General features: G+C 49.4%; 2 protein-coding genes across 4 annotated transcripts in view; one reads left to right on the plus strand and one right to left on the minus strand.

Annotated features, from left to right (window-relative positions):
- LOC140417842 (uncharacterized) overlaps positions 1–18871 on the plus strand; it is a 59554-nt gene extending 40683 nt beyond the window's left edge. The window contains exons 2-4 of the mRNA XM_072501290.1: positions 7714–9056; positions 16253–16287; positions 17229–18871. Of these exons, the coding sequence (XP_072357391.1) occupies positions 8078–9056; positions 16253–16287; positions 17229–18410 (2196 nt within the window). The 5' untranslated portion in view covers positions 7714–8077 and the 3' untranslated portion in view covers positions 18411–18871. The remainder of the gene's footprint in view (positions 1–7713; positions 9057–16252; positions 16288–17228) is intronic.
- LOC140421627 (uncharacterized) lies at positions 3496–6873 on the minus strand. 3 transcript variants are annotated; one of them, XM_072506412.1, is made up of 3 exons: positions 6800–6873; positions 5920–6002; positions 3496–4941 (listed from the first exon to the last, which is right to left on the minus strand). In XM_072506412.1, the coding sequence occupies exon 3, from the start codon at positions 4839–4841 to the stop codon at positions 3636–3638; it is 1206 nt and encodes a 401-aa protein (XP_072362513.1). In that variant the 5' UTR covers positions 4842–4941; positions 5920–6002; positions 6800–6873; the 3' UTR covers positions 3496–3635. The 3 variants fall into 3 exon arrangements, with proteins under 3 accessions (XP_072362513.1, XP_072362511.1, XP_072362512.1); XM_072506410.1 differs by having other exon boundaries at positions 3496–6002; XM_072506411.1 differs by lacking the exon at positions 5920–6002 and having other exon boundaries at positions 6800–6863.
- Positions 18872–26875: the final 8004 nt, after the last annotated feature.

Genomic DNA, 26875 nt, shown 5'->3' on the forward strand with positions numbered 1-26875 from the left:
TCCTTCTTCTCCCATGTCCACAAGGTGTATTCTCGGATAGACTTCTTTGTCCTGGGAAGGGCGCTGATCCCGAAGGTGGCCGGGACGGAGTACTCGGCTATAGCCATTTCGGACCATGCCCCACATTGGGTAGATCTGGAAGTAGGAGAGGAAAAGGAACAGCACCCACTGTGGAGATTAGATATGGGATTGTTGGTGGACGAGGGTGTGTGTGTAAGGGTAAGGAGATGTATCGAAAGGTATCTGGAGATGAATGACGACGGAGAGGTTCAGGTGGGAGTGGTCTGGGAAGCATTGAAGGCGGTGGTCAGAGGGGAACTGATCTCCATAAGGGCCCATAAGGGGAAACAAGAGAGCAAAGAGAGGGAGAGATTGTTGAGAGAAATTTTGAGGGTGGATAGGCAGTATGCGGTTGCTCCGGATGAAGGACTATACAGGGAAAGGCGAAGGTTGCACACGGAATTTGATTTGTTGACCACGGGTACGGCGGAGGCACAATGGAGGAAGGCACAGGGAGTGCAGTATGAGTACGGAGAGAAGGCGAGCCGGTTACTGGCCCAACAACTGAGGAAGAGGGGGTCGGCGAGGGAGATTGGAGGGGTTAGGGACGAGGAGGGTGAGATGTAACGGGGAGCGGAGAGGGTGAACCGGGTGTTTAAGGCATTTTATGAGAGGCTGTATAAGGCTCAGCCCCCGGAAGGGAAGGAGGGAATGATGCACTTCCTAGACCAGTTGGAATTCCCGAACGTTGAGGAGCAGGAGAGGACAGGACTGGGAGCACAGATGGAGGTGGAGGAGGTGGTAAAAGGGATTGGGAGCATGTAGGCAGGGAAGGCCCCGGGACCGGATGGGTTCCCGGTGGAATTTTATAGGAAATACGTGGACCTGCTGGCCCCGCTTCTGACGAGAACCTTTAATGAGGCCAGGGAAAGGGGGACGTTGCCCCCGACGATGTCGGAGGCGACAAAATCGCTGCTCTTGAAAAGGGACAAAGACCCGCTGCAGTGCGGGTCTTACAGGCCTATTTCCCTCCTGAATGTAGATGCCAAGCTTTTGGCCAAGGTGATGGCGACGAGGATGGAGGATTGTGTCCCGGGGGTGGTTCACGGGGATCAAACGGGGTTTCTTAAGGGGACACAATTGAACACTAACATACGGAGGCTGTTGGGTGTGATGATGTTGCCCCCGCCGGAGGGGGAGGCAGAGAAAGCATTTGAGAGTGGAGTGGGACTACCTGTGGGAATACTGAGGAGATTTGGATTTGGAGAGGGGTTTATTGGATGGGTTCAGCTTCTATACGGGGCCCCGGTGGCAAGTGTGACTACAAATAGGCAGAGATCTGACCACTTCCGTCTATACAGAGGGACAAGACAGGGATGTCCTCTGTCCCCGTTACTGTTTGCGTTGGCAATTGAGCCACTGGCCATAGCGCTGAGGGGCTCTAGGAAGTGGAGGGGAGTACTTAGGGGAGGAGAAGAGCACCGGGTGTCACTATACGCGGATGATTTGTTGTTGTATGTTCCCCCAGTGGAGGGGATGTCCGAGATCATGCAGACACTCAGGGAGTTTGGGGAATTTTCAGGATATAAATTGAATATGGGGAAGAGTGAGCTGTTTGTGATGCACCCTGGGGAACAGGGCAGGGGAATAGATGATTTACCGTTGAGGAGAGTAACAAGGGATTTTCGGTACCTAGGGATCCAGGTGGCCAGGAACTGGGGAACCTTGCATAAGCTTAATTTAGTAAGATTGGTGGAGCAGATGGAAGAAGACTTTAGGAGATGGGACATGGTGCCCCTGTCACTGGCGGGTAGGGTGCAGGCGGTTAAAATGGTGATCCTTCCGCGGTTTCTTTTTGTGTTCCAGTGCCTACCTGTGATGATTACAAAGGCCTTTTTCAAGAAAGTGGATAAGAGCATTATGAGTTTTGTGTGGGCTGCGAAGACCCCAAGAGTGAAGAGGGGGTTCCTGCAGCGTAGTAGGGATAGGGGGGACTGGCACTGCCGAGTTTAAGTGACTATTATTGGGCCGCCAACATGTCAATGGTATGCAAGTGGATGGGGGAAGGGGAGGGAGCGGCGTGGAAAAGACGAGAGATGGAGTCCTGTAGGGGAACCAGCCTAAAAGCATTAGCGACGGTGCCTTTACCGTTCTCCCCGAAGAAATACACCACAAGTCCAGTGGTGGTGGCAACACTGAAAATTTGGGGGCAGTGGAGACGACATAAGGGAGTGATGGGTGCCTCGGTGAGGTCCCCGATAAGGAACAACCACAGGTTCGTCCCGGGGAAGATAGATGGGGGATTTAAAGCTTGGCAGAGAGCAGGGATTGTGAAATTGAAGGATTTGTTCCTAGGCGGGACGTTTGCGAGTCTGGGAGCACTGACAGAAAAATATGGGTTGCCACCGGGGAATGCATTTCGATATATGCAACTGAGGGCTTTTGCGAGGCAACAGGTGAGGGAATTTCCGCGGCTCCCGGCGCAAGAGATTCAGGACAGAGTGATTTCGGGGGCATGGGTGGGGGATGGTAGGGTGTCAGATATATACAGAGAAATGAGAGACGAGGGGGAGACGAGGGTGGAGGAGCTGAAGGGAAAATGGGAAGAGGAGCTAGGGGAAGAGATTGAGGAGGGGCTGTGGGCAGATGCCTTAAGTAGGGTAAACTCTGCGTCCTCATGCGCCAGGCTCAGCCTGATACAATTCAAGGTTCTACATAGGGCGCACATGACTGGAGCAAGGTTAAGTAGATTTTTTGGAGTGGAGGATAGGTGCAGGAGATGCGCGGGAAGCCCAGCGAACCACACCCACATGTTTTGGTCATGCCCGGTCCTGCATGGGTTCTGGGTGGGGGTGGCGAATGTGCTTTCAAGGGTGGTGGGGGTCTGGGTCGAGCCAGGCTGGGGGTTGGCGATATTTGGGGTTGCGGACGAGCCGGGAGTGCAGGAGGCGAGAGAGGCTGATGTTTTAGCCTTTGCGTCCCTAGTAGCCCGGCGAAGGATATTACTTATGTGGAAAGAAGCTAAACCCCCAGGCGTGGAGGCCTGGATAAAGGACATGGCGGGGTATATAAAATTGGAGCGGATAAAATACGCACTAAGAGGTTCGGCTCAAGGGTTCACCAGGCGGTGGCAACCGTTCCTCAACTATCTCGCAGAACGATAAGGGAAATGGGAAAGGTAGCAGCAGCAACCCAGGGGGGAGGGGGGGGAGGGGAGGGCCCATCCGGGCCCTCAGGGGTTTTGCACAGGTGTTTGTATATGAGTTATTTATATTGGTTTTTGTGACTTTATTATTTTGGATATTGGCTAGTTTTTATTTTTGTTGCTGGCAGTTGCAGTCTAGTTCATACATATATATATATATATTTTTTTAAACGGTCATCATCATTATTTATATTGTTTTAAAGTTGCAAAAGGGAAAATTTTGTACTGTCTTTGTTTGACCGAAAAATTTGAATAAAAAATATTTTTAAAAAAAGTTTCAAGACTGTGAGTTTAACACAAACCTGATTTATTTGACTTTTATCCAGGACATTAGTATTTATAACTGAGCTGTAATTTATTCATATCAGAAGTGAAAGACCATAACGAATGTTTGCGATTTATGTTTAACAGAATAATCAAACTCCAGCAGTCACGTGTGAACTCGCTGGTGACTCAGCAGGTTGGATTTCTGAGTGAATCCCTTCCCGCACTTGGAGCAGGTGAACGGCTTCTCCCCTGTGTGAATTCGCTGGTGTACGCTGAGTTGGGACGATCGCCTGAACCCAGTCGCACAGTGAGAGCACCTAAACGGTCTCTCGTCAGTGTGAACATGTTGGTGGGACAGCAGGTCGCTGGAACTTTTATAGCATTTCCCACAGTCTGGACATTGAAAAGGTCTCTGCTCGTTGTGAACACGTTGATGGGACACCAGATTGCTGGAACTTTTACAGCACTTCCCGCAGTCTGGACATTTAAAAGGTCTCTCATCTGTGTGAACTTGCTGATGTGCCATGAGGTGGGATGACCGAGTGAATCCCTTCCCACAGTCAGAGCAGATGAATGGCTTCTCCCCGGTGTGTATACGCTGGTGTTCAGTGAGTTGGGATGACCATCTGAACCCAGTCGCACAGTGACTGCACCTGAACGGTTTGTCGTCGGTGTGAACACGTTTATGAAACATCAGTTCCCTGGAGCCTTTATAGCACTTCCCACAGTCTGGGCATTTAAATGGTCTCTCCTCACTGTGAACACGTTGATGGAACATCACTTCCTTTAAACTTTTATAGCACTTCCCACAGACTTGACATTTAAAAGGTCTCTCATCAGTGTGAACTCGCTGGTGTGTCTGCAGGGTAGACAACTGACTGAATCCCTTCCCACACTCGGAGCAAGTGAAAGGCCTCGCCCCAGTGTGAACTCGCTGGTGTCTCAGCAGATTGAATGACTGAGTAAATCTCATCCCACACTCCGAGCAGGTGAATTGCCTCTGTCCAGTGTGAACCTGCTGGTGTGTCAGCAGGTTGGATGACTGAGTGAATCTCTTCCCACATTTGGAGCAGGTGAATGGTCTCTCCCCAGTGTGAACTCGAAGGTGTGTCAGCAGGGTGGATGACTGCGTGAATGCCTTTCCACACTCAGAGCAGGTGAATGGCCTCTCCCTGGTGTTACTGTGTTGGTGAATCTCCAGCTCAGAGAGGTCACTGAATCCTCCCTCACAATCCCCACATTTCCACAGTTTCTCCCCAGTCTGACTGTACTTGTGTCTGGATGGGACAGTTGATTGGCTGAAGTCTCGTCCACACACAGAACAAGTGTACAGTTTCTCTCCACTGTGAACGGTGCTTTTCCCCTCCATGTTCAAGATTCAATGATATTCAGGTTACGATGGACGACAGATGTGACGTTTGGTTTCAGTTAATTGGCTGCAAATCCTCCCCTTCTAACATCCTGTGAAACTGATTTAAAACAGAAAAAAGGGAATGAGCGAGAACTCACAAAAACACAAAAGCTGGTTGTGAAATTGAGCTGAATGAATCTGGTCATTTGTGGGGCCGGCACTAGGGAAAAGTGACCATGCAAACTGCTGGATTGTCACAAAAAGCCAATGGTTCACTAATGTCCTTATGGGAATGGAACCTGCCACCCAGTGTGGATCTACAATGGACTTTGGCCGCTATGGATGAAGAGAGAGGTGAAAGAGACAGGGGCAAAGGAGAGAGATTTTATTATTTACAACTTGACCAGAGGTTTGAACCCTAAACTTCCACATGGAGGAGGACCAAATTCCCCTCCAACTCACACACCATCCTGACTTGTCTGCCATTCAGGACTGGATGAGTAGAAATTGCCTTCAATTAAATATTGGGAAGATGGGCGGCACGGCACAGTGGTTTGCACTGCTGCATCACAGCGCCAGGGACCCGAGTTCAATTCCAGCCTTGGGCGACTATCTGTGTGGAGTTTGCACTTTCTCCCTGTGTCTGCTGGGGTTTCCTCCGGGTGCTCTGGTTTCCTCCCACAGTCCAAAGATGTGCAGGTTAGGTGGATTGGCCATGATAAATTGCCTCTTCGTGTCCAGGGATGTGCAGGTTAGGTTTTAGGATTACAGGTATAGGGTGGACTGGATTGGAGAAGACACGATGGGCTAATTGGCCTCCTTCTGCACTGTAGGGATTCTATCTTCATCTCCGCAACATCCCCGGTTTAGCTCAGCTGGTTCGTGATGCAGAGTGAGTCCAACAGGAAACAGGATGGGTCCAATTCCTGCACCGGCTGTGGTTATTCCTGAAGGCCCCGCCTGCTTAACCTTTCCCCCCGCCTGAGGTGTGCTGATCCTCAGGTTAAATCAGCACCACTCAGCTCTCCCCCTCAAAATGGTAAGCAGCCTCTGGGACTGCGGCAACAGTATTTTACTTTGGGAATCATTCCATTACATCATAACAAATGAGCTCCACAGGAGGCGTGATCCAACCCCTGCAGCTCGCAATTGGTCCATCTCTCCTTCTGTGAGAAACGTCTGAAATAAAACAAAAACAAAATACTGCAGTTGCTGGAAATCTGAACTAAAAAGAGCAAATGCTGGAAATACTCAGCAGGTCAGGCAGTAATTTTGTAAAGAGGAAGTGAGCTGACGTTTCAGGGTGTGCAGAATGCTCAGGGACTAAAAATGGAGCAGAATGTGATGGTCAATATAAGCTCAGGAGAGGAAGAGAAAGACTCCAGCATATCGAAAATAATTCCTAATGATGAGAAGGTAAAGCTGGTAAATCAGCAGTAAATAGCTGGGGGATGGGCTACATCATCTGAATCATGCTAAGGGGAGAACGAGGCATCCATGGCTAATGAGAGAAGGGGTGATGGGAGGGTGAGCTGTGAGGAGGGTGCAGAGTTCCTTCAGTATAATTTGAACAAGTTGAGAGTGGGCAAATTAATGGGAGATGCAGTATAATTTGGAGGAATGAGAGGTTGTCCACTTTGATAGCAAAAATGAGAAGGCAGACTATTAGCTGGAATGGCCATGAAGTAGGTATCTAGGTTTACCAGAATGATTCCTGGGACGGTGGGGCAGGCTCGAAGGGTCTGTTTCTATTCATTTCCCCAACAACGATAGCAAGTGCGCATGCGCCTTGCTGCTCATTGCCCCCAATAAAAATGGTGACCGTGAACGGGGGCCGAACATGAGGCGCTGCTGCCCCGTTAGTCGTAAATGGACCCGATTTGTCCGCTGTTTTGGCTTTCTGTTTACACAACATGTTTACGAAAACTCCCGCCCAGCTGCCCGATCCATCGCACCCTCCACACCGACAATCTCACCTCATCATTTGTGCACTCGCCAGATCAGCGGCTCTTCATCGCCATTACCCGCACTGCGCATGCTTCACTCACGCCCTCGGCCCCGCCCCTAATTCCCTCCGATTGGTTGGAGGACCAGAAGCGCCCGTTCTGCCTTCCTGTCCGTTCCCTCTCTCCTATTGGTCATAAGCTGACGTCAATCATATCCCGGGCTTGAGAGCCAGAGCATGCGCAGTGTGGCTACTGGGGGGGGTGGGGGTGTGCATGTGTAGTGTCAAAAAATCTGGTGCATGCGCAGTATGATTAATGCCTGGGCCCTTGTTTGTCCCGGAGAAGCGGAGTCAGCTTCAGGCGGTGGGTGGGAGGATTTGGAAACACTTTGTGGATCCGCAAACCCTTCCCAATCATTGTCAGCTCCCTGGTTTGCAGCTGCGGGGCTTCTCCCTCCCGGGAACAGGCCCAGGTTAACGGGCACCATCCTGCTTCAGACACTGGAGGATGGTTCACATCAGAGGATGGGGGAGGGGGGATAATAAATAAGAGCTTACACTTTGCACTCAAATCAATGAGGACTCTGATCTCTGGCAAGGAAGGAAACCCTGGCAGGTGGGCGGGGAGGATTCACAAATACCCGCTGGAGGCCCCAAACCCCCAATAAGACCCATTGATGTTATTGTCAGTCTGCAGACAGGAGCTGGAGAACTGAACCCAGGCAGAGGAGAGGGAGGGAGAAAACTGGGAGTGGAGGAAAGAAATGGTGCAGATGGTGAGATGGATTTGGATTTTAGCCCAGGGAGGAGGGAGGGTGTGTGGGGCGGCGATTTGCAGCTTTGGGGGAACAAGAGAGGAAAAATTGTTGCAGAAAAATTTGAATTGTCTCTTCAAAGTTTCTATACTGGACTGACTGTGATGACTTTTGTAAACTCATTTTGCAGGATATTGGAAGTGGAGGATTTACAGACAGGAAATGCAGACTGAACTTCTCGTCAAGGTCTGATAGTCACTCGATTCATCAGGACCTAAATAACATTGGCTTTTGAATGTGGAAGGAGAAATGTTTCCGTGTTCTGTCTGTGCAAGAAAATTTCAAACATCGGTGTGACTGGAAAAGCACCAAAGCACACACACACCCGAGTGAGAGTGTTCCAGTGGACTGACTGTGGAAAGAGCTTTAAACAGCAGCACAGCCTGAAAAAACGTCACACCATTCACAGCCGGGCGAAAGTGTGCATGGGTTCTGTGTGTGAATGAAGCTTTAACTGATTGTGCAATCTGGAAAGACACAAGGATACCAGAACCATGGAAAAACCGTGGAAATGTGGGGACTGTGGGAAGGGATTCAATTATCCATCCCGGCTGGAAACACATCAACGCAGTCACAATGGGGCTAACAAAATGGAGAAACCATGGCAATGTGATGATTGTGGTAAAGGATTCAATTATCCATACCTGCTGGAATACCATCGACAGAGTCACACTGGAAAGAAGCCATTCATCTGTGCAGAGTGCGGGAAGGGATTCACTACCTCATCCCACCTGCTGTCACACCGGCGAATTCATACAGAGGAGAGGCCATTCAGCTGCTTTACCTGTGGAAAGAGGTTCTCATGTTCATCCAACCTCAATGCACATCAGCGAGTTCACACTGGGGGGAAGTCGTTCACCTGTTCCTTGTGTGGGAAGAATTTCGCTGGTCCATCCGGTCTTTGGTCACACCAGCAAATTCACAGAGGGGTGAAGCCGTTCACTTGTTCTGTGTGTGGGAAGGGCTTCACTCTGTCATCCAACCTGCTGTCACACCAGCGAATTCACACTGAGGAGAGGCCATTCAGCTGCACTCCCTGTGGAAAGAGGTTCAGGTCTTCATCCAACCTCAGTGCGCACAAGCGGGTTCACACTGGAGAGAGGCCATTCACATGCTCCACGTGTGGGAATGAATTCACTAATTTATCCAGCCTCCAGTCACACCAGCGAATTCACACAGAGGAGAAGCCATTCATTTGCACGTACTGTGGAAAGAGTTTCAGGCAGTTATCAATCCTCACTGCACATCAGCGCACTCACACTGGAGAGAGACCATTCACTTGCTCCGAGTGTGGGAAGGGATTTACACAGTCTGGCAGCCTGCATTTACACAAGCGCACTCACACCGGGGAAAGGCCGTTCACCTGCTCTGAGTGTGGGAAGGGATACACTCGGTCATCCCACCTGCTGACACACCAGCGAGTTCACAACTGTTTGCAGGGTTTGGATTCTGCTGTTAATCACATCCAGGATTGATAATCTGACAATATTTGTTTTGTTTCTGCTGACATTAACAATCCCTACAAATGGCAGGAGTTTAATATTCTGGATCTGTCACTGATTTTCAGGGCTGCAATGTTCCTTTTGAAGAGCACCATCTGTGATTTTTCGCAGGAACTTGTTGATAATAATTTTATGAATTTTTCCTTCAACCCAAAATGGATCTTTCGTGCAAATTTTACAATTCACTGTGTCTAGGTAAAAGGTAAAGTTGCCATAGCTGACTGGTGGTGATTTAACCCACCGATCATGACACCTCAAGCCAAGGGCAAGGTTGAGAAGGCGGACCTTCATGAATAACCACAGCTCGTATGGGAACTGAACCTGCAATGCTGGCCTGCTCTGCTTTATAGACCAGTTGTCTCGCCAAGTGAGCTCAACAGATCATTAATTACATAAAAAGAAAGGAAATAAAAGAAAATACATAATAGGGCAACACAAGATACACAATGTAACTACATAAACACCGGCATCGGGTGAAGCATACAGGGGTGTAGTGTTAATCAGATCAGTCCATAAGAGGATCCCTTAGGAGTCTGGTGACAGTGGGGAAGAAGCTGTTTTTGAGTCTGTTCATGCGTGTTCTCAGACTTTTGTATCTCCTGCCCGATGGGAGAAGTTGGAAAAGTGAGTAAGCTGGGAGAGAGGGATCTTGACTGACTTTTAAAAAAAAACATTTAGAGTACCCAATTATTTTCTTTTCCAATTAAGGGGCAATTTAACGTGGCCAATCCAGCTACCCTGCACATCTTTAGAACATAGAACATAGAACATAACAGCGCAGTACAGGCCCTTCGGCCCTCGATGTTGCGCCGACCTGTGAAACCACTCTAAAGCCCATCTACACTATTCCCTTATCGTCCATATGTCTATCCAATGACATTCTGTGCTGTGGGGGTGAGACCCACGCTGACACGAGGAGAATGTGCAAACTCCACACGGACAGTGACCCGGGGCCAGATTGAAGAACTTGACTGATTATCTTAAATTGATTGTTAGTGTTGCTATTAGCACACTCGGGATTGTTCAGCAAGTGCTGCCTGTTTTATTACACTTCTGGTAGTATGTTATGTTATACTACTGAATGTAATATATGTTACTCAATACTGTTGTTGATGAGGTTTTCTGAATCTTGATGAGAAAGACTCGAAGTCATCCAGTAATAACAAAAGATTTATTGAGTAACTAAAACAATAATTTTGTGTGTTCTTTACTTTAATATTAATACTAGCGATAAGGTTAACAAGATCTAAATACAGTAACTATGTTTATCTGCACTAACACGCTGATCTAATCTACATTCCTGTCTTGGTCACAACACTCCCAAAAGAAAGAGAGGAGCAGAATAAGCTTGCTTTTATACCCCTGTTAGTGCTGCCCTCTAGTGATCATCTGATTCTACTAATTACACATTAACCCCTCATGTACATGCACATACAGAGATCACTACACTGCCCTATTGTGGATTTGTGGGATAATGTTCACAGTTTTATATTCAGGTCCAGGGATAATGTTCACTGTTTTAGTTTAAGCTCTGGATTTGTTAGATTGGTGACTGATTTTCTGTGATGGAATGGTGTATCAGGATGGGAGTAAACTTGCTCAGGGACAGCGATGGGAGGAGACCTAGATAAAATAAACCCGAAATAATGGTGATTACAATGCCATGTTAGTAAACTTTGGTCAATATTTTACCAGAATCATTTGTCGCCCTGTCTGCTGATTTAACATCAATTAGAATGAACTCAGCAGCCCGGCTAACCAAGCAGCCTGGCCACCACCTCTCAACTCCTCACAGCCCGTTTGAGTTCAAACGCCTCTGATTAACGTCTACCAAATGGTCTAAGCACAAAAAGCCCATCGTGTTGCAATGTCCTTTGTTTCAAGGATATTGATGTCTCCAAACAGGAACTTATCTGAACTGAACCTCGCCATGAAGGAAATGCCCTCTGGACTTTGACCTCTTGGACTTTGGAAATCACATGAACTAATTTGTTTCTGTTTGGTTCTTTTACTGTTGCCCAATGTTGTAAACTCTTTACTCTCCCCCTTTACTGTGTACATGTGTGTGTGTGCGTGTGCTCAATAGCATGTGTATGTGTGTGCATGTATGTGAAGTTGTGAACACCCCCTCCCCCAATCCCCACCCAGTTTGAATGTGAATAAACTATACCTTCTCAGTATACAAAAGAAAAATAATCGTTTGTCAATTTTGCTTGATGAATTGTTGTAAGTGCTGTGTTGGATTGTTAAAGACATCTCAGCTTGACCATGAACCCAGTCCTGATGAGTGAGGTGAGTTTCAGACCAATACGGGACTGGAGGACTAAGAGGGAGAGTCTGGCCCGAACCTCAATATTTGTTAATGCAATGGATTCACTCTGGACAGACAGCAGAGATTAATTGAGGGAATAACACAGTGTAGTGAGAAAGGAGATTCAATGCATGTTGTGTGGATGGATTGTCAAAAGGTATTTGATAAGGTGCTGGCCTGCTGGTGAAATTAAAGCTCACGGTATTAAAGGGAGTGGGGCAACTTTAGTAAATTGGATAAAGGACAGAAAACAGAGGGTAGTTGTTAATAGATGTTCTGCAGTCTAGAAGGAAGTAAACAGTGGTGTTTCCCACAGTCAGTGTTGGGAACATTGTTCTTCTCAATATGGATAACTGATCTGGGTTTGAGTATATGAGGCATAAGATCAAAATCTCCAGAAGGCATGGCACAGTGGTTAGCATCACTGTTTCACAGCGCCAGGGACCCAGGTTCAATTCTATACTTTGGGTGGAGTTTGTATGTTTATATCACCTCAGAAGATGAACACGGGCCTCGACCAACAGAGTACCCTTCATCGTCCAATACTTCCGCGGAGCGGAGAAACTACAACATCTTCTTCGCAGCCTTCAACACGTCATCGATGAAGATGAATATCTTGCCAAGGCCATCTCCACACTGCCACTACTTGCCTTCAAACAACCATGCAACCTCAAACAGACCATTGTTTGCAGCTAAGTACCCAGCCTTCTGGAGAACAGCGACCACAGCACCACACACCCTGCCATGGCAACCTCTGCAAGACGTGCCAGATCATCGACATGGGTACCACCATTACACATGAGAAAACCACCCACCAGATACATACTCGTGCGACTCAGCCAACATTCTCGACCTCATACATTGCAGGAAAGGATGTCCCGAAGCATGGTACATTTGCGAGACTATGTAGACACTGCGACAATGGATGAACGGTCATTGCGCAACAATCATCAGGCAGGAATGTTCTCTTCAAGTCAGGGAACACTTCAGCAGTCAAGGGTATTCAGCCTCTGATCTTCGGGTAAACGTGCTCCAAGGCGGCCTTCAGGACGCACAGCAATGCAGAATTGCGAAACAGAAACTTATAACCAAGTTCCACACACATGAGTACGGCCTCAACCGGGACCTTGGATTCATGTCGCATCACATTCACCCCCCACCATCTGGCCTGGGCTTGCGAAATCCTACCAATGGTCCTGGCTTGAGACAATTCTCACCTCTTTAACCTGTGATTATCCCTCGCTCCAGTTGCTCTGTCTGGACCTGCAAAGACTAGCATTCAAAGCATCATTGAATTTGTCTATATATGTGGTTATGTAATCCACCTCTTCATTCACCTGAGGAAGGAGCTGCGCTCTGAAAGCTAGTAATTCAAATCAAACCTGTTGAACTTTAACCTGGTGTTGTAAGACTTCTTACTGTGGCAGGGAGGATGCTCAGGTTTGTTGAAGGTAATAGAGAAACTGATCATGAGCCTGTCGAGCAGCAATGAGGGGCGAGACCCCAGTGAGCTGCACCGTCTACATTTACTGACCTACTGTGAGATGAAATGACCTGAAATAAAAGCAATATATTGCAGATGGTGGAAATCTGAAAGGAAAACAGAAGCTGCTGTAAAAATGAGCAGGTCTAGCAGCATCTGTGGAGAAAGAAACAGTTGACATATTGAGCCCAAGCTGACTTTTTGTAACTGAAGAGTGGCAGAACTATAATGGGTTTATTGCTGTTAGAAAAGGGGCGAGGGTCAAGTGGACCAAAAGGGGAGGTCAGGAATAGGTTAGTGGGCAGGAGAGATTAAAGAATAAAGATATAATCAAAGGGAAGGCAATGAAAGTCCACCACCATCGATACACAGTGGCAGCAGTATTTACAAGATGCACTGCAGGAATTTATCAAGGCTCCTTTGGCAACACTTTCCAAACCCATGATCGCTACTATTTAGAAAGAAAAGGTCAACAGACATCTGGGAACACCACCACCTGGAAGATTCCCTCCAAGTCATTCACCATCCTGATTTGGAAATGTATCGTTGGCCCGTCACTGTCGCTGGGTCAAATCCTGGGTCTCCCGCCCTAACCATACTCATGGACTGCAGCAGTTGATGAAGACAATAAATACGGGCTGAGTCAGCATTGCACACATCTCTTGAATTAATTTAAAAATAAAGAAATTAAAGATGTTACGGCTGAATAACGGAAAAGGTTAATTCTACAGATGAGTCATATTGGATTCAAAACATTAACTCTGTTATCTCTCCTCAGATGCTGCCAGACCTGCTGACATTTTACAGCCTATTTTGTCTATATTTAACTCAACCCTTGATATCTGTTTAGTGCACTGGTCAAACACAGGGGTGAGTGTGCCTGAGAAGTATCCAGTTGGAAAACCTTTTCCATTCACCTCCTGCATCACTGGTAGCACAGTAGTTAACACAGTTGCTTCACAGCTCCAGGATCCCAGTTTGATTCCTGGCTTGGGTCACTGTGCGGAGTTTGCACTTTCTCCCCGTGTCAGTGTGGGTTTCCTCCAGGTGCTCCGGTTTCCTCCCACAGTCCAAAGATGTGCAGGGTAGGTGGATTGGCCATGAAAATTGCTGCTAGTGTCCAAAAGAGGTTAGGTGAGGTTACGGGGATAGGCTGAAAGTGTGGGTTTAGGTAGGTTGCTCTTTCCAAGGGCTGGTACAGACACGATGGGCCGAATGGCCTCCTTCTACACTCTAAATTCTATGATTTGATGATCCTATGATACAGCAGATATAAATTGTTCTGGTTCAGACAGCAGATATACATTGTATACAGGGTGACACAGTTGTTAGGACTGCTGCCTCACAGCGGCACGGACCCATGTTCGATTCCAGCCTTGGGTAATGATATCTGCGTGGAGTTTTCACTTTCTCCCTGTGTGTGAATGGGTTTCCTCGAGGTGCTCCGGTTTCCTCCCACAGTGAAAAGATATGAGGTTAGGTGGATTGGCCACGCCAAATTGCCACATCCAAAGATGTGTAAGTTACGTTACGGATTTAAGTGGGTGACGTCGGGGAGTGGGCCTGAAGGGCGCTCTTCCGGAGGGTCAGTGCAGACTCGATGAACCTCATGGCCTCATTCTGTACTTTAAAGATTCTATGATTGTTCTGAATCAGAAAGCAGAGCTGTGGGAATAATTGGATACATCCTCCAAAAAGCCAGTGCAGGCAGGACGGCAATGAATTCCATCTGTGCTGTATAATTCTATAAAACCGTGATTATTCAGTGTTCAGATGGAGAGAGAACGCAAAAAGAACCAGTGACACTGGATTTAAATGGTTAACGTCCTCAATCTTTAGAGAGGCAAAGTGCTGTGGATCCTGCCAGTGAACATGATAAAAATATCAAAATTATGAGTCGGTCATTCGGCCCATGAAGTCTGCTCCTTTGTTAAATACTTTGGTGACTGATCTGATTGTCGTATTAACCTTACTTTGCTCCACCACCCACCTCCCCCAGCTGAAAACCTTGTAGATCAAAAACCTGTTTATCTCAGTTTTGAGCATATTCAATGACACAGCCTCCCTTCTTCATTGACTAATGACCATCTGAGAGAAGAAATCTCGACTCCTCTCAGTGTTAAGTGGGACTCCTGATTTTTAAACCGTGGTCCCTAGTTCTAGCTTCCCCCACAAGATGAATAATCTACTCAGCTTCTCTTGACCTGTCACGTGCTCTAAGGAACTTATATGTTTCAAATGATCACATCTCATTCTCCTAATTTTAAACAAATTACGGGATGTGGACATTCCTGGACAGGCCAGCATTTATTCACCTTGGTGAACTGCCTTCTTGAACCACTGCAGTCCTTGAGGTGTAGGTATGCCCACAGTACAGTTAGGGAGGAATCCCAGGATTTTGACCCAGCAATTGTTAAGGAAAAGTGATATGAATTAATTATTAAATTGCCAAGTCAGACTGGTGAGTGACTTGAAGGGGAATGTCCAGGTGGTGGTGTTTCTAGGACACTGACCTGAAGAATCCCGTATGAAGTCTTACAACACCAGGTTAAAGTCCAACAGGTTTGTTTCGATGTCACTAGCTTTTGGAGCGCTGCTCCTTCCTCAGGTGAATGAAGAGGTCTGTTCCAGAAACACATATATAGACAAATTAAAAGCTGCCAGACAATGCTTGGAATGCGAGCATTCACAGGTGATTAAATCTTTACAGATCCAGAGATGGGTAACCTCAAGTTAAAGAGGTGTGAATTGTGTCAAGCCGGGACAGTTGGTAGGATTTCGCAGGCCAGATGGTGGGGGACGGATGTAATGCGACATGAATCCCAGGTCCTGGTTGAGGCCGCACTCGTGTGCGGAACTTGGCTATAACTTTCTGCGCGGCAATTCTGCGTTGTCGTGCGTCCTGAAGGCCGCCTTGGAGAACGCTTACCCGGGGATCAGAGACTGAATGCCCTTGATTGCTGAAGTGTACCCCGACTGGAAGGGAACATTCCTGCCTGGTGATTGTCGCGCGATGTCTGTTCATTCGTTGTCGCAGCGTCTGCATGGTCTCGCCAATGTACCACGCTTCGGGACATCCTTTCCTGCAGTGAAGAATCCCTGCAGTGATGTCCTGGAGTTGAGCTGATTGACCTCCAACCACCACAACCATCTTTCTTTGTGCCAGCTGTGACTCCAACCAGCAAAGAGTTTTTCCTCCTTCCCATTATCTCCAGTTTTGCTGGGCTCCTTGATGCCACACTCGGTCAAATACTGCCTTGATGTCAACCTGACACTTGTGACTTTTTAAATCTCCTTTTCCAGGTCATTAGGGAATTTGAAGAGTGCCAGATTGTTCTCTGATTCCAGTGCTTCTGAAACTTTTCCTGTGTAGGCTCCAAGTTTGAAAACAGTAAAATTGTTTCAGAGGTAAGAATTATTGAGCATTTGTCTTCCATTTAGAGCTTTTAGTGTTATGCTCTGGTTTCATGTCTCTGGGACTGGTTTGGCTCCTGCACTGTGGATCTGAATCCATGTCTGTCGATTGTTCAGTTTTAACTCTGCCCTCCCCAGTCATCTCTCTGCCATTGTCCAACTTCTTCTGAACTGATGATGGGTATATTTTAAGCATGTTTGGTATTTTACCATTATTTCCACCAACTGCGTCTATATAAGGTTGCCACAGTTTGTAGAGAGGGACTGATGTTTGTAGAAGGGACTGATGTTAATGACACACATCTCCCAATATTTAAATCCAGTACCGGATATGAGACAAGTCATATTCAAGTGTGTTCAAGGGGATCTTATAGCTGATGATGTTCACATACTTCTGAAATGAAAATGAAATGAAAATCGCTTATTGTCACAAGTATGCTCCAAATGAAGTTACTGTGAAAAGCCTCTAGTCGCCACATTCCGGCGCCTGTTCGGGGAGGCTGGTACGGGAATTGAACCGTGCTGCTGGCCTGCCTTGGTCTGCTTTCACCAGCTGCCCTGGTTCTTCTAGACGGTGGAGTTTGGAAAATTCTGTTGAAGTTCTGGTTGGATTTTAGGTATATGAAATCTCTCTCCTTTGCCTCCTGTCTCTCCCAATCCTGTCTCCCTTTTTATCTCTCTCTCTCTCTCTCTGTTTACCCATTAAGTACAGGGTCTTGTGTAGACCTAGTCAGGGTGGCAGGATCCCTGAAAGACAATACTGAACCAGTTGGGTTTTTATGACAATCCAGCTGTTTTCATGGTCACTTTTTCCCAGTGCCGGCCCCACAAATGACCAGATTCATCCAACTCAATTTCACAACCTGCCTTTGTGTTTTTCCGAGTTCTCTCTCACTCCCTAATTTCTGTTTTAAATCAATTTTACAGGTAATTAGAAGGGGAGGATTTGCAGTTGGGAAACTGAAACCAAGTATCACACCATTGAAACTGACGATCATCCGATTTATCGTAACCGGAATAGAACATTGAACATGGAAAGAAAAGTTCCTATTCACAGGGGAGAGAAACCGGACACGTGTTCTGTGTGTGGACGAGTCTTTAAGCAATCATCTGGCCTGTCGAGACATAAATGCAGTCACAACAGGGAGAAACGATGGAAATGTGGGGACTGTGGGAAGGATTTTGATTATCCAGTTAGGTTGGAAACTCACCGGCGCAGTCACACTGGGGAGAAGCCATTCACCTGCTCCAAATGCGGGAAGGGATTCAGTCAGTCATCCGCTATGCTGGCTCATCAGCGCAGTCACACTGGAGAGAGGCCGTTCACTTGTGCAATATGTGCGAAGAGATTCATTCAGTCATCCCACTTGCTGACACACCAGAGAGTTCACACTGGGGAGAAGCCGTTCATCTGCTCCGAATGTGGGAGAGGATTCACTCAGTCATCCCACCTGCAAAAACACCAGCATAGTCACACTTGGGAGAGACCATTTACCAGCTCTGACTGTGGGAAGGGATTCACACAGTCAACCCACCTGCAGAAACACCAGCGCATTCACACTGGGGAGAGACTTTTCACCTGCTCTGACTGTGGAAAGGGATTCACTCAGTCATCTGACTTGCTGTTACACCAGAGAATTCACTCTGGGGAGAGACCTTTCGCTTGCTCCAAGTGTGGTAAGGGATTTACTCAGTCATCCCACCTGCAGACACACCAGCGAGTTCACACTGATGAGAGACCGTTTAGATGTCTTGATTGTGGGCAATTATATAAAGGTTCCGGGGAACTGATGCACCATCAACGTGTTCACACAGATGAGAAACCGTTCAAATGCTCTGACTGCGGAACTGGGTTCAAGCAATCATCTGTCCTCATTGTACATCAGCGAATTCACACCGGGGAGAGGCCGTTCACCTGTTCTGACTGTGGGAAGGGATTTAGTCAGTCATCCGACCTGCTGACACACCAGCGCATTCACACTGGGGAGAGACCGTTCACGTGCCCCGAGTGTGGGAAGGGATTCATTAATTCAACCAACCTGCTGAGACACCAGAAAGTTCACATTAGAAAGAGGCCGAGTGTGGGAAGGGATTCACTCGGTCATCCAACCTGTTGACAATCCAGCGAGTTCACACTGCGGACAGTCTGTCGTATCCTCTGAGTGAGGGAAGGCAGTCACTCAACCATCCTGCGGGTTCACACTAACCGGAGACCTTTTAAAAGGCCAGGATCCAGGAATTGCTGAATAAGTTGTGAGGAACTGATGTCCCATCAACATATTCACACTGATAGGTGTTCTCACGGTGGGACCGGGTTTACTATTTATATTTATTCACTGTACACCACAAATTTACACTGGGGAGAAGTTGTGCACCTGGTGTGAATGTGGGAATGAATTTGCTTATTTCTCCCATGTCCAGAGTCACCAGTGAGTTACAACTAACTACAGTGCTTTGACTTCGCTGTTGATCGCATCCAAGACTGAACTGGGGTCTGTTTTTGCTGATGGTAATGAACTCCAGCCCAGTTATAGTTAATATTCTGGATAAAAGTCGAATAAATCAGTTTTGTGTTAAATTTTTAATGTCTCTAATTTAAGTTCATTTCTTCTGAAGTTTTCTTGCTCTCCCCCGTCTCCTCCATCCTCAACAAGTGCGAGGAGCTCATGGAGCTTCTTTGTCACTGAAATTGAGACAATCTGATCAGCTGCCTCAGTTGCTTCCGTCCCTCCCACTAACCCACCAGCTCAAGCTGCCTCTCAGGATACCTTTTTATGAGCTCTGAAACCCGTATATTTCTGTCTTTCTTTCCCATCCCCCCCCCCCATGTCCTCTCGCTGCTCATTTTGCCCATGAGACTCACCTCCTGCTCCATGGACTATATTCTCACTGAACTACATACCATTTTTCTTTAATTAATATTTTTATTCAATTTTAACAAATTTTCAACAAACCCCCACCCTTACAGAAAAAAGAAAAGCAGGAAACACACAGATCAACATCGTACACTCCACGTACACCGCAAATTCCCCCACTGTACAACCCCCCCCCCCCATGAAACAATAATAAACACATACCCGGACCCCCCCCCCTCGCCCCAATTTCCCCCTGGATTGCTGCTGCTGCTGCTGATCTCTGCCTAACGTTCCACCAGAAAGTCTAGGAACGGTTGCCACCGCCTGAAGAACCCTTGCACAGACCCTCGCAAGGCAAACTTTACCCTCTCCAATCCAATAAACCATGCCATGTCGCTGATCCAAGTTTCTACGCCTGGGGGCTTTGCATCCTTCCACTAGCAGAATCCTCCGCCGGGCTACCAGGGACGCAAAGGCCAGAATACCGTCCTCTTTCGCCTCCTGCACTCCCGGGTCATCCGATACCCCAAATATTGCTAACACCCAGCTCAGCCTGACCCGGGTATTCACCACCTTGGACATAGTCCTCGCAAAGCCCCTCCAAAACCCCTCCAGCACCAATACATAAGGGCGTGATTTGCTGGGCTCCCCGAGCACCTCACACACCTGTCCTCCACTCCAAAAAACCTACTCAACCTCGCCCCTGTCATATGCGCTCTGTGCAGAACCTTAAATTGTACCAGGCTAAGCCTGGCGCAAGAGGAAGAATTAACCGTACCCAGGGCATCAGCCCACAGTCCCTCATCTATCTCCTCCCCAAGCTCCTCCTCCCACTTGCCTTTTAGCTCCTCCACCGAGGCCTCCTCCTCTTACTGCATCTCCTGGTAGATCGCTGAGACCTTGCCTTCTCCAACCCACACCCCCAAGATCACCCTGTCCTGAATCTTACACGCTGGAAGCGGCGGAAATTCCCTCACCTGCCGTCTCACAAACACCCTCACCTGCATGTACCTAAAGGCACTTCCCGGGGGCAGCCCAAATTTCTCCTCTAGGGCCCCAAGACTCGCAAACGTCCCATCAATCAACAGGTCCCCCATCCTTTTCATTCCTGCCCGATGCCAGCTCAGAAACCCCCCATCCATTCTTCCCGGGACGAACCAATGGTTCTCTCGGATTGGGGACCAAACCGAGGCCTCTACCTCACCCCTGTGGCGCCTCCACTGACCCCAAATTTTCAGAGTCGCCACCGCCACCGGGCTCGTGGTGTACCTTGTCGGCGGGAACGGCAGCTGCGCCGTCACCAGCGCTCTCAGACTCGTGCCCACACAGGACGCCATCTCCAACCTCTTCCACGCCGCTCCCTCCCCTTCCATTACCCACTTACGGATCATCGCCACATTGGCAGCCCAGTAGTACCCACATAGATTGGGCAACGCTAGCCCTCCTCTGTCCCTCTATGCTCCAGAAACACCCTTTTTACCCTCGGTGTCTTATTCGCCCATGTGAATCCCATGATGCTCCTGCTGACCCGTTTGAAAAAGGCCTTGGGGATCAGGATGGGAAGGCACTGGAACATAAAGAGGAACCTCGGAAGGACCGTCATTTCACGACTGCACCTACCCACCAACGACAGTGGCAACATATCCCACCTTTTAAACTCCTCCTCCATCTGCTCCACCAGCCGTGTCAAATTGAGCTTGTGCAGAGCCCCCCAACTCCTAAACACCTGGATCCCCAGGTACCGGAAGCTTCTTTCCGCCCCGCTCAGTGGAAGCTTGTCTATCCCCCTTCCCTGGTCCCCTGGGTGTATCACAAAGAGCTCACTCTTCCCCATGTTAAGCTTATACCCAGAAAAGTCCCCAAACTCCCTGATGATCTGTATAACCTCTGGCATCCCATCCACTGGGTCCGCCACATACAATAACAGGTCATCGGCTTACAGCGACACCCAGTGTTCCTCTCCCCCTGAACCAGTCCCCTCCAGTTCCTGGACTCCCTCAGTGCCATGGCCAATAGCTCAATTGCCAGTGCAAACAATAAGGGAGATAGGGGACACCCCTGCCTCACCCCCCGGTACAGCCGAAAGTATTCCGACCTCCGCCGATTCGTAGCCACACTCGCCACCGGGGCTTCATAAAGTAGCCTAACCCAACTGATGAACCCCTCCCCAAACCCAAACCTGCATAGCACTTCCCAAAGATACTCCCACTCCACCCGATCGAAGGCCTTCTCCACGTCCATAGCCGCCACTACCTCCACTTCCCCCTCCACTGAAGGCATCATAATTACATTGAGGAGCCTCCGCACATTAGTGTTCAGCTGCCTACCCTCCACAAATCCCGTCTGGTCCTCGTGAATCACCCCCGGGACACTGTCCTCAATTCTAGTAGCCAGAACCTTCGCCAGCAGCATTGCGTCGGCGTTAAGGAGCGAGATCGGCCTGTACGACCCACACTGTCCTTGTCCCGCTTCAGGATCAGCGAGATCAGGGCCCTGGACATTGTCGGGGGCAGGAACCCTCCCACGCCTCATTGAAAGTCCTGAATAGTAGTGGGCCCAACAGGTCCATATAATTCCGGTAGAATTCCACCGGGAACCCATCCGGCCCTGGAGCCATCTGTACCTGCATGCTCCCCAACCCCTCAACCAGCTCCTCCAGCCCAATCAGTGCCCCAGCCCAACCACCTCCTCCTCCACCCTCGGGAACCTCAGCCGATCCAAAAATCGGCACATCCCCCCCTCCCCGTCGGGGGCTCAGACCTATACAGCTCCTCATAAAAGTCCCTGAATACCCCATTTATTCCCACCGTGTTCCCCCCTCTATCCCTAACTCCACTAATCTCCTTCGCTGCCTCCCCCTTCCGAAGCTGATGTGCCAGCATCCGGCTCGCCTTCTCCCCATATTCGTACACCGCCCCTTACGCTTTCCTCCACTGCACCTCTGCCTTCCTGGTAGTCAACAAGTCGAATTCAGTTGGAGGCTCCGTCACTCCTTGAGTAATCCCTCCTCAGGGACCTCTGCATACCTCCTATCCACCCTTAATATCTCCCCCACCAATCTCTCCCTCTCCTTCCTCTCCTTATGGGCCTTAGTGGAGATTAGCTCTCCCCTGACCACTGCCTTCAATGCCTCCCAGACTACCCCCACCTGCAGCTCCCCATTGTCGTTAGCCTCTAAGTATCTTTCAACACCCCCCCAGGATCCGCCCGCACACCTCCTCATCCGCCAACATTCCCACATCAAGGCGCCACAGTGGACGCTGGTCCCTCTCCTCCTCCAACTCCAGCTCCAGCTCCACCCAATGCAGGGCAGATCTGAAATAGCTATGGCCGAATATTCCGTGCCCTCCACTCTCGGGATTAGTGCCCTACTCATAACGAAGAAATCTATCTGGGAATAGACTTTATGGACGTGGGAAAAAAGGAAAATTCCCTGTCCCCCGGCCTGGCAAATCTCCATGGGTCCACTCCCCCCATCTGGTCATAAACCCCCTCAACACCTTGGCCGCCGCCGGCCTCTTACCCGTCCTGGACTAGAGCGGTCCAATGCTGGGTCCAACATCATGTTAAATTCCCCCCCCCATTATCAGGCACCCTGTCTCCAGGTCCGGAATCCGACCCAACATGAATCTGGCATCGTCCCAATTCGGGACATATACGTTCACTAATACCACCCGCACCCCCTGCAGCTTACCACTCACCATCACGTACCGACCTCCATTATCTGCCACGATGTTCAGCGCCTCAAACGACACCTGCTTCCCCACCAAGATCGCCACCCCTCTATTCTTCGCTTCCAACCCCGAGTGGAAAACCTGCCCTACCCACCCTTTCTCAGCCTAACCTGATCTGCCACCTTCAAATGCGTCTCCTGGAGCATAACCACATCTGCCTTCAGTCCCTTCAGGTGCACGAACACACGGGCCCTCTTGACCGGCCCGTTCAGGCCTCTCACATTCCAAGTTATCAGCCGGATCAGGGGGCTTCCTAGGCCAGCCACATGCCCGCGCCTCCCGCACCCTCCATTCCCCCAGGCTGCGGACCCCCGCCCCGACTCTCCGAACACCAGCTCCCCATTGGCCTATGCAGCAGCAACCCAGTTTCCCCCCCCCCCCCCGCCCCCCCCCCAGCTAGGTCCCCCCCTAGCTGTATTGCTCCCCCCATGGCACTCCCATAGGTCAGCTGATTCCTGCTGACCCTGGCCTCTCCTGCCACTCCATCGACCCCCCCACTGTGAGAATCTCTCCTCCCCCTCCTGGCAATCAGCGCGCGCTCCTCTCCAACACCGCCCTTCCCCCGGCCCCGCCCCCATCCATCCCTAGCGTGGGAAAAAGCCTGCGCTTTCCACCAAGCTGACCCCGCCCTCTCTGGCGCAGCTCCCTTTTGTGGCCTTATCTCAACTCCCTCACCTCGGGCCTCCAATTCCCCTCCCCCCGTCGGGGCTGCGTCATTCCAACAACTGACACCCACACTCTCACACAACCCCCACTTCGAACCATTTCACCCAACCCGACCCAGCACCAAAGAAAACAGAACAGAACATCCCCCAAAACACAGTAACCCCCCTCGACACCCCCTCCCAACAAATCCTCAGTCCGTGTTCACCTTTCCGGCCTGGATAAAGCTCCACCCCTTTTCCGGCATCTCAAAGTAATGGTGTCGGTCCTTAAACGTGACCCACAATCGCGTCGGCTGCAGCATCCCGAATTTCACCCCCTTACGATGCAGAACCGCCTTAGCCTGGTTGTACCCGGCCCTCTTGGCCACCTCCGCGCTCCAGTCCTGATATATCCGGATCTCTGCGTTCTCCCACCTGCTGCTCCGCTCCTTTTTAGCCCATCTCAGGACACACTCCCTGTCCACAAAGCGGTGGAACCGCGCCATTACTGCCCGCGGCGGCTCGTTGGCCTTGGGCCTCCTCGCCAGGACTCGGTGAGCCCCATCCAGCTCCAGGGGCCTTGGGAAAGCTCCCACGCCCATCAGCGAATTGAGCATCGTGGCCACGTATGCTCCAACATCCGACCCCTCCACTACCTCCGGGAGACCCAGAATCCGCAGGTTCTTCCTCCTCGACCGATTCTCCATTTCCTCAAACTTTTCTTGCCACTTCTTCTGCAGCGCCTCGTACGCCTCCACCTTCACCGCCAGGCCCAAGATCTTCTCGTTCTCCGAGGTCTTTTGTCGCACATCCCAGATCGCCGCCCCTTGGGCGTTCTGGGTCTCGACCAGCTTGTCGATCAACGCCTTCATCGGCTCCAGCAGCTCTGCCTTCATGTCTGCAAAGCAGCATTTGAGGAACTCCTGCTGCCCTTGCGACCATTGCGCCCACGCTGCCTGGTCTCCACCCACCGCCATCTTGCTTCTCCTCCCTCGCACTTTTCGCTGCACCAAAATCACTTTTTTCACCGCTCCACTCCTGGTCCAATCCATACTGTCATCTTCCCACACTGGGAACCATCGAACAAACGCCGCTGGTGCCCCTCAAAAGAGTCCAAAAGTCAGTTTCTGACGGGAGCTGTCGAACGTGCGACTTAGCTCAGCATAGCCGCAACCGGAAGCTGAACTACATATCATTCAACTTCCCCCATGCTGACATTGTTAACAGTCTCCCTCTCTTCCAGCATTGTCCCTCTTACCTTCAAACCTGTCATCGTTACCCCCTCCCCAATACGACCAACTCTGAACCCCAATGTCCTTGTAAATCTCTACCACGATCTCTCACAAATCTTTCCACTGCACAGTCCTTGTACACTAGCATTTTGTGATACACACACTGGGACAGCATGGTAGCACAAGTGGATAGCACTGTGACTTCACAGCGGCAATTCAACTCTCCAAATTGAATTGGGTTTGATTCCCCGCTGGGTCACGGTCTGTGCGGAGTCTGCATGTTCTCCGCGTGTCTGCATGGGTTTCCTCCGGGTGCTCCAGTTTCTTCCCACAGTCCAAAGACGTGCAGGTTAGGTGGATTGGCCATGATAAATTGCCCTTAATGACCAAAAAAGTTAGGAGGGGTTATTGGGTTATGGGAATAGGGTGGAAGTGAGGGATTAAGTGGGTTGGTGCAGAATCGATGAGCCGAATGGCCTCCTTCTGCACTGTATGTTCTATGACATAGAAACATAGAAAAAAATAGGAGCAGGAGGAGGCCCTTCAAGCCTGCTCTGCCATTCATTATGACCATGGCTGATCATCCAACCCAATAGCCTAATCCCGCTTTCCCCGATATCTTTTGATACCCTTCACCCTAAGTGGTATATCTAACTGCTTCTTGAAACCATACAATGTTTTGGACTCAACTACTTCCTGTGGGGGTAATGAATTCCACAGGTTCACCGCTCTCTGGGTGAAGACATTTCTCCTCGTCTCTGTCCTGAATGGTCTTCCCCGTATCCTCAGACTGTGATCCCTGGTTCTGGTCCAGTCCTTTTAGGATTTTATAGGTTTCTATGAGATTCCCCCCTCATTCTTCTGAACTCCAGTGAATACAATCCTAAATGACTCTATCTCTTCTCATACGTCTGTCTTGCCATCGCAGGAATTAGTCTGGTAAACCCAGGTCCTTTTGCACATCAGAGCGCTGCAATCTCTCACCATTTAAATTATAAGATTTTCATTCTTCCTGCCAAAATGGACATTTTCCCACATTAAACTCCGTTTAACAGATCTTTGTCCAGTCACTTAACCTATCTATACATTTTTGTAACCTCCTTATAGCCTCTTCACAACTTACTTTCCTTTGTACTTGTTTTTAAAAATTTTAAATAATTTTTATTAAGGTTTTCACAGAATATCAACAACAAAATGAAAAAGGAACCCAACAGGGTTAAATGCAAAACACAGTAAAACAACCCCCATGCCACCCTCCCCCCTGTACATAAATAATAAATTAACACCCCAAATTAACACAAAGCAAACATAGCAAATATATACACCCCCTCAGATCCTCCAGTGTAAATAAACAAAAATAAAATAGAACACCCCCCCTCCCCCCAGGTTGCTGCTGCTACTGACCATTGTCTACCATTCTGCCAGAAAGTCTAACAACGGTTGCCACCGCCTGAAGAACCCTTGTACCGACCCTCGCAAGGCGAATTTCACTCTCTCCTTTATAATAAACCCTGCCTTATCGCTGATCCAGGATTCCACGCTTGGGGGCCTCGCATCCTTCCACTGAAGAAGAATCCTCCACCGGGCTACCAGGGATGCAAAGGCCAGAATAGCGGCCTCTTTCGCCTCCTGCACTCCCGGCTCCTCTGCCACCCGAAATATTGCGAGCCCCGAGCCCGGCTTGACCCTGGAACCCTCGACACCGTTCTCGCTACACCCTTCCAAAATTCCTCCAGCGCTGGGCATGCCCAGAAAATATGGGTGTGATTCGCAGGGCTCCCCGAGCACCTAACACACCTGTCCTCACCCCCAAAAAACCGGCTCATCCTTGTCCCGGTCAAGTGTGCCCTGTGCAGCACCTTAAACTGTATGATTCTGAGCCTCGCGCACGAAGAGGAAGAATTCACCCTCCCTAGGGCATCTGCCCACGCCCCCTCTTCGATCTCCTCTCCCAACTCCTCCTCCCACTTACCTTTCAACTCCACCACTCCTTCCTCCTCCTGCATCACCTGGTAAGTTTCTGAGATCTCCCCCCCCCCCCCCCCCCCCCCGAGAGCACCCTGTCCTGTACTGTGCGTGGCAGCAGTGGCGGGAATTCCACCACCTGCTGCCTGACA

Source organism: Scyliorhinus torazame, chromosome 5 (genome assembly GCF_047496885.1).
Source record: "Scyliorhinus torazame isolate Kashiwa2021f chromosome 5, sScyTor2.1, whole genome shotgun sequence".
NCBI classification, from domain to species: Eukaryota; Metazoa; Chordata; class Chondrichthyes; order Carcharhiniformes; family Scyliorhinidae; genus Scyliorhinus; species Scyliorhinus torazame.